The 8,233-nt window shown below is 46.8% G+C and overlaps 1 protein-coding gene across 2 annotated transcripts; it reads right to left on the bottom strand.

The window, feature by feature from the left end:
- Nucleotides 1–404: 404 nt before the first annotated feature.
- apip (APAF1 interacting protein) lies at nucleotides 405–7,655 on the bottom strand. 2 transcript variants are annotated; one of them, XM_064987678.1, is made up of 8 exons: nucleotides 7,573–7,655; nucleotides 6,848–7,080; nucleotides 6,326–6,426; nucleotides 6,122–6,170; nucleotides 3,175–3,290; nucleotides 2,894–3,031; nucleotides 1,379–1,546; nucleotides 405–1,182 (listed from the first exon to the last, which is right to left on the bottom strand). In XM_064987678.1, exons 2-8 carry the CDS (start codon nucleotides 6,911–6,913, stop codon nucleotides 1,065–1,067), a joined length of 756 nt encoding a protein of 251 aa, XP_064843750.1. In that variant the 5' UTR covers nucleotides 6,914–7,080; nucleotides 7,573–7,655; the 3' UTR covers nucleotides 405–1,064. The 2 variants fall into 2 exon arrangements, with proteins under 2 accessions (XP_064843750.1, XP_064843743.1); XM_064987671.1 differs by lacking the exon at nucleotides 7,573–7,655 and having other exon boundaries at nucleotides 6,848–7,566.
- Between the last annotated feature and the right edge of the window lie 578 nt (nucleotides 7,656–8,233).

The raw sequence follows: 8,233 nt of genomic DNA, 5'->3' as shown, positions 1-8,233 counted from the left end.
TATTGTGGAAAGCAAAGCTTCATCTTTAAAAAGAGATTAACTTATACCACAAAAGAATTTTTAAAAAGGAGCTAGACGTCATTTGTGAGGCCAGCAAATCTGGTCAAATAAAGTCTGTGGCTCAGGCCCTGTCAATTTGACAACAACAGCCAGTCTGTCTTTTAAGGACCAATAAGAGGTTTTGGGGGTAAAATATTGTATAACATCATTCTACTATTACTGTAGATTGACATTTCTATGTATTTTAATATACTCCAATGCTTGTCTGCAGGACATTAAATGTACTTTTTGGTACAAATGCCACCTTGGCAGGAATATTTATTATTTATTTTTTAAATCTACCAGCCACTCAGATTTTTTTTACCAGACAAAATATTTTTTCCACAAATTACACCAACAAAACACATGAGCATGCTTTGTAATGTTTCTAAAACAATAAGTGTATTACTAGTAAGAAGTAAATTGGTATATTGATTAATTACATTTTTCAACCACAATATCAGAGACAAAAATGTTCACCTGCACCTGTAAGGGCGGGAGGGTTACCGTGGCAGCGCAAATCAGTAATGTTTCTGCCTGTGAGATTGAATTAGTAGAAGCGTGGTCTTCTCTTCCCAAGCAGTTGAAACTCAAACATAGAAAAACAACCTCGCTTGTGAACAAAACAATGTAAATAGCCAAGAAACACAAGGACAGGGTTTCACTTCAGTAACTTTCTTTTCAAGTAAATTAGACCAACTTTTATGCCTGTGCACAGCGCTTCTAAAAATGTAATCTTTCACTCAGCTCTTCACGTGCGCACAGTCCCCCAGCCAGGCTGTGTTGCAGAGCGAGGTGGAATAGGCTATATATTACCAGCTATGAAACAAAAACGGCAGAAATATTTTGAAAACAGCTAGTTCAGCATTTATGTCACTAAAAATGTGATCAAACTTGACTTTTTATATTCACAAATGCGAGTGACATACTTGCACTGTGAAGTCCTGACCACCCGGCAACATGGCTGGGGAAAAAAGTCCACATTTAGCAGGTGTTCATTTCAGGCCCTGATTGTTAGCCTCCATTTATTGGGATTGTTGGACATCGTAGTAATGGTTCTCTTCAATGGGTGGTGCTGAAGGATCCATTCCACTCTGCTTCATTTGGACGGCGATGTCAAATAAGTAGTCATAACATTCACACCTGGAACAAGACGCAGATAATCCATTAGCACACAAACCTCTAGAAAGCACCAACGATGCATTTAAAACAGTGACACGTTCTGTCTAAATGACACATTCACAGTAATACTTCTACAAACATGACTTTTAGACTATTTATAATTATTCCCATGATTCTATAAAACATTGTGTTACTTGATAATCATTGATTAACTCACATGGTCTTGGCTTTCTCCCAGGACTCCCCCCACACGTAGACGCCGTGGCGCCGGACGAGGACCGCACAGGAGTCTGGGTACTGCTCCATGGCCAGTGCCATGCGCTCCTTTAGGTCCCGTTCCTCCGGGGTGTTCTCAATGATGGGGACCACCAGGGTTTCATCATATCTATACACACACACACACACACACACACACACACACACACACGCGTCAACGCCAGTGTGTGAGCAGAATGCATAGTCAATAGGGCCACTATCTAAAATCAAGTGTCAAATCCCCTTTCCCATTGAGGACTTATTCGGCCATCATTGGCGCTGGAGGTGTCCTCGCAACCTGCCCGCCCGTCGTCGGCGCTGGAGGTGTCCTCGCAACCTGCCCGCCCGTCGTCGGCGCTGGAGGTGTCCTCGCAACCTGCCCGCCCGTCGTCGGCGCTGGAGGTGTCCTCGCAACCTGCCCGCCCGTCGTCGGCGCTGGAGGTGTCCTCGCAACCTGCCCGCCCGTCGTCGGCGCTGGAGGTGTCCTCGCAACCTGCCCGCCCGTCGTCGGCGCTGGAGGTGTCCTCGCAACCTGCCCGCCCGTCGTCGGCGCTGGAGGTGTCCTCGCAACCTGCCCGCCCGTCGTCGGCGCTGGAGGTGTCCTCGCAACCTGCCCGCCCGTCGTCGGCGCTGGAGGTGTCCTCGCAACCTGCCCGCCCGGAGTCGGCGCTGGAGGTGTCCTCGCAACCTGCCCGCCCGGAGTCGGCGCTGGAGGTGTCCTCGCAACCTGCCCGCCCGGAGTCGGCGCTGGAGGTGTCCTCGCAACCTGCCCGCCCGGAGTCGGCGCTGGAGGTGTCCTCGCAACCTGCCCGCCCGGAGTCGGCGCTGGAGGTGTCCTCGCAACCTGCCCACCCGTCGTCGGCGCTGGTGGTGTCCTCACAACCTGCCCACCCGTCGTCGGCGCTGGTGGTGCCCTCGCAACCTGCCCACCCGGAGTTGGCGCTGGTGGTGCCCTCGCAACCTGCCCACCCGGAGTTGGCGCTGGAGGTGTCCTCGCAACCTGCCCACCCGTCGTCGGCGCTGAAGGTGTCCTCGCAACCTGCCCAGCCGTCGTCGGCGCTGGTGGTGCCCTTGCAAGCCTGCCCACCCGGAGTTGGCGCTGGAGGTGCCCTCGCAACCTGCCCATCCGGAGTTGGCGCTGGAGGTGCCCTCGCAACCTGCCCACCTGGAGTTGGTGCTGGAGGTGTCCTCGCAACCTGCCCGCCCGGAGTTGGTGCTGGAGGTGTCCCTGCCACGTGCCGACCCGTAGTTGGTTCTGGAGGTGTCCTCGCAACCTGACCACCCGTAGTTGGTGCTGGAGGTGTCCGAGCCATGTGCCTACGTGTAGTTGGTTCTGGAGGTGTACTAGCCATGTGCCTACCTGTAGTTGGTTCTGGAGGTGTCCTAGCCATGTGCCTACCTGTAGTTGGTTCTGGAGGTGTCCTGGCCATGTGCCTACCTGTAGTTGGTTCTGGAGGTGTCCTAGCCATGTGCCTACCTGTAGTTGGTTCTGGAGGTGCCCTTGCGGATTCCCTTTATCATCTCCTGGTGAGTTATGCGGAACTCCTTGCCAGGATAAAACAGAGTTGCCATGACGGCAGCCTTGGAGTGGGTGTGGATGACGGCCTGCGCCGCTGAGGAACAGGAGGGAGACAGTTAGCATGTTGGCCTATTCCCAGGTCTGTGAATACAGCTCACCCCTCATAGACTATCATTCATTAACAGAGAGAGAGCTCACCCCTCATAGTGTATCATTCATTAACAGAGAGAGAGCTCACCCTCATAGTGAAGGCATTCATGAACAGAGGGGTGCACTGGCTCTTCTTCAGGTTCTTCCAGGGGGGTGGGGAGCTGATGTCTTTCTCCTCCACATCACAGACAAACATGTCATCTGGCTACAGGGTGTGACACACACATAAAAAACATATCTCCAGAAACTGTCAAACTAAGTAGTCCAAGTTGGCTCTGATGATATGAAGGCAAAACACTAGCCCTGCTCACCTGTAGTCTCTATGACGATATGAAGGCAAAACACCAGCCCTGCTCACCTGTAGTCTCTATGACGATATGAAGGCAAAACACCAGCCCTGCTCACCTGTAGTCTCTATGACGATATGAAGGCAAAACACCAGCCCTGCTCACCTGTAGTCTCTATGATGATATGAAGGCAAAACACCAGCCCAGCTCACCTGTAGTCTATAATGATATGTAGGCAAAACACCAGCCCAGCTCACCTGTAGCCTATAATGATATGAAGGCAAAACACCAGCCCAGCTCACCTGTAGTCTATAATGATATGAAGGCAAAACACCAGCCCAGCTCACCTGTAGTCTATAATGATATGAAGGCAAAACACCAGCCCAGCTCACCTGTAGTCTATAATGATATGAAGGCAAAACACCAGCCCAGCTCACCTGTAGTCTATAATGATATGAAGGCAAAACACCAGCCCAGCTCACCTGTAGTCTATAATGATATGAAGGCTCACCTGTAGTCTATAATGATATGAAGGCAAAACACCAGCCCAGCTCACCTGTAGTCTATAATGATATGAAGGCAAAACACCAGCCCTGCTCACCTGTAGTCTATAATGATATGAAGGCAAAACACCAGCCCTGCTCACCTGTAGTCTATAATGATATGAAGGCAAAACACCAGCCCAGCTCACCTGTAGTCTATAATGATATGAAGGCAAAACACCAGCCCAGCTCACCTGTAGTCTATAATGATATGAAGGCAAAACACCAGCCCTGCTCACATGTAGTCTATAATGATATGAAGGCAAAACACCAGCCCTGCTCATCTGTAGTCTATAATGATATGAAGGCAAAACACCAGCCCTGCTCACCTGTAGTCTATAATGATATGAAGGCAAAACACCAGCCCTGCTCACCTGTAGTCTATAATGATATGAAGGCAAAACACCAGCCCAGCTCACCTGTAGTCTATAATGATATGAAGGCAAAACACCAGCCCTGCTCACCTGTAGTCTATAATGATATGAAGGCAAAACACCAGCCCTGCTCACCTGTAGTCTATAATGATATGAAGGCAAAACACCAGCCCTGCTCACCTGTAGTCTATAATGATATGAAGGCAAAACACCAGCCCTGCTCACCTGTAGTCTATAATGATATGAAGGCAAAACACCAGCCCTGCTCACCTGTAGTCTATAATGATATGAAGGCAAAACACCAGCCCTGCTCACCTGTAGTCTCTATGATGATATGAAGGCAAAACACCAGCCCAGCTCACCTGTAGTCTATAATGATATGAAGGCAAAACACCAGCCCAGCTCACCTGTAGTCTATAATGATATGAAGGCAAAACACCAGCCCAGCTCACCTGTAGTCTATAATGATATGAAGGCAAAACACCAGCCCAGCTCACCTGTAGTCTATAATGATATGAAGGCAAAACACCAGCCCAGCTCACCTGTAGTCTATAATGATATGAAGGCAAAACACCAGCCCTGCTCACCTGTAGTCTCTATGATGATATGAAGGCAAAACACCAGCACTGCTCACCTGTAGTCTATGATGATATGAAGGCAAAACACCAGCACTGCTCACCTGTAGTCTATGATGATATGAAGGCAAAACACCAGCCCAGCTCACCTGTAGTCTATAATGATATGAAGGCAAAACACCAGCCCAGCTCACCTGTAGTCTATAATGATATGAAGGCAAAACACCAGCCCAGCTCACCTGTAGTCTATAATGATATGAAGGCAAAACACCAGCCCAGCTCACCTGTAGTCTATAATGATATGAAGGCAAAACACCAGCCCAGCTCACCTGTAGTCTATAATGATATGAAGGCTCACCTGTAGTCTATAATGATATGAAGGCAAAACACCAGCCCAGCTCATCTGTAGTCTATAATGATATGAAGGCAAAACACCAGCCCTGCTCACCTGTAGTCTATAATGATATGAAGGCAAAACACCAGCCCTGCTCACCTGTAGTCTATAATGATATGAAGGCAAAACACCAGCCCAGCTCACCTGTAGTCTATAATGATATGAAGGCAAAACACCAGCCCAGCTCACCTGTAGTCTATAATGATATGAAGGCAAAACACCAGCCCTGCTCACCTGTAGTCTATAATGATATGAAGGCAAAACACCAGCCCTGCTCACCTGTAGTCTATAATGATATGAAGGCAAAACACCAGCCCTGCTCACCTGTAGTCTATAATGATATGAAGGCAAAACACCAGCCCAGCTCACCTGTAGTCTATAATGATATGAAGGCAAAACACCAGCCCTGCTCACCTGTAGTCTATAATGATATGAAGGCAAAACACCAGCCCTGCTCACCTGTAGTCTATAATGATATGAAGGCAAAACACCAGCCCTGCTCACCTGTAGTCTATAATGATATGAAGGCAAAACACCAGCCCTGCTCACCTGTAGTCTATAATGATATGAAGGCAAAACACCAGCCCTGCTCACCTGTAGTCTATAATGATATGAAGGCAAAACACCAGCCCTGCTCACCTGTAGTCTATAATGATATGAAGGCAAAACACCAGCCCTGCTCACCTGTAGTCTATAATGATATGAAGGCAAAACACCAGCCCTGCTCACCTGTAGTCTATAATGATATGAAGGCAAAACACCAGCCCTGCTCACCTGTAGTCTATAATGATATGAAGGCAAAACACCAGCCCTGCTCACCTGTAGTCTATAATGATATGAAGGCAAAACACCAGCCCAGCTCACCTGTAGTCTCTCCTTCTGCACTCCAGACGGGGCAATGTAGATCTGATCTCTAGGTACAACAAAATGGGGAGATGAATGTTCATTAGCTAGCATGCATGCATATATACTCTCTATCTCTCTCTACGTTTAACTAAAGACCAAGTCACGTATGAGGTTTTGAATTTTTTAAAAATGATTCAACAATATTAATGTCAGAGCACTTACCCACGTCTCAAACTTAGCCCTCCTCCTGTCCCAGTAACCCAGCCGAGCTGGTAGAAAAGACGACATAACTCTGGGATGAGAACCCGTGGATGTTCCTTGTCCTGAAACAAGGTGGTGGGGAAACAGTACATTACCCAGACACCATAATGGCTCATCATTTACCTTCAGGTGCTTGTGCAAATTATGAATGTTGTGAGATGTGGCCACATCCATTTACCTCTCCTCACTCTTTCTGGGTCTTAAACTGGAGCTGTGTGTTCTCTCTCTCTCCCTGTTAAAGTCCCCCCTGTCGTTTCTCTCTAGCTCTCTGGCTTTGGACTCCCCAAAATATCTTCCTCCGACTTCCCTCATCGCTTCTATTGTCCTTAGAATCTTGCTCTACTCACTGTCTAGCCTACAAGTTAAGGTGTGGATCTAGCTAGCTACTTGTTTGCAATTGCAGATTGCAAGACTTGTTTTAAATGTGTTAGCCAGCCTAGCTAGATAACCTACAACTGTTAGCAGTCGTTCTAAAGCACATACCTGAGACTCCGTCGACTCGGAACCATTTTCCTGGTCTTCATTGGTGGCATCACAAACAGATGTCATTTTATTTTGGATAGATGGAGAACGAACTGCTTTTTCACCCGGTGGAACCAGATTCTTCTTGCAAGTTCGCTCTTTTTCACCCGGTGGAACCAGATTCTTCTTGCGACCACGTCCTGGGAGGTTGACTACAACTCCATGGACAGCATGCTTCCTGATAACATTACGAACTGTGGAAACAGCAATGCCAAGGTCTCGGGAGATGGACTTGTAACCTTGCTTAAGTCCATGTTTGGTTATAATCAAATTCCTTACATCCTCAGATAGTTCTTTCCCCTTCGCCATATTCACAGTGGTAACGTTATCATGAAGCAGAATATTCTGTTCTCTTTTCAACACGACTTGAATGGCTGTTTTTACCTTGGAAAAATACCTGCAACTTACCACAGTACACGTGTGAACACGTTTTTTATTTTAATTTATATTTGAAGACGTATTGAATTATTTAAAATAAACATACAAGGGTGCCAAAACACTAGAGCGCAACTGTAACAGGCTGGCCAAAAAGCAAACGAGATAACGTTAGCTCACTAACTAACTGGTGCTGCTTTAACATGCGACGTTATTCCTCCTCAACGAAATCTAAAACAACATATCGTTTAAATACAATATTTCGCCACATGTTTAAATGGAACAATTCAGTTTTATCGCGTTTTAAATACCTTTGTATGTTTGTTTGAAAGCAGAGGGGTCGTCATTAGTGCGACAGGATATAGTAAGGACCTCCAGATCTCTTGCACGTGGCCTTGTATTGTGCCTGAAGACAATTATCGAATAATCGCAGAGGTCTTTGATAATCGGCAAAAATAAGATGAAACAATTCTTAGCAATTCAAAATCAAACGTGTTTTATTATTTGTTCATATTTTTGTCAGAAGTATATCCTATATCAGGGTAACTTCAACCTGGAGAGGGTGTTGCACAAGTATGCCGAACAAGCACCAGGTGGTAGCAGAGCACAAATAAATTAAACCAAATTTATGGTAACGACAGGTACTTTTTTCTTGTCTAGTCATGAAAAGTGGCCCCTCTCTTCCCAACTAGAGTCACCAATTTACATCATGGTGCTTGCAGGCTGCAGTCTAATTACAGTGTAGATGCCTACTAGTACATTATATTATTATATTATATTTTAGTCATTTAGCAGATGCTCTTATCCAGAGCAATTTACAGTTAGTGCATTCAAGAGACCTGAGCTGGCAGAACGGAGTGCTTGGGTTAAGGTGTAGGGTTTGAGCATAGCCCGAAGTGGCAGTTCCTAGTGCTGTTCCGTAGATAAGTACCATGGTCTTGTAGTGGATGTGAGCTTCGACTGGAAGCCAGT

The sequence above is a fragment of the Oncorhynchus masou genome, chromosome 2 (assembly GCF_036934945.1).
Source record: "Oncorhynchus masou masou isolate Uvic2021 chromosome 2, UVic_Omas_1.1, whole genome shotgun sequence".
NCBI classification, from domain to species: Eukaryota; Metazoa; Chordata; class Actinopteri; order Salmoniformes; family Salmonidae; genus Oncorhynchus; species Oncorhynchus masou.
The sequence above is the reverse complement of the archived record's forward strand: the minus strand, read 5'-3'. Positions and strand labels throughout refer to the sequence as shown.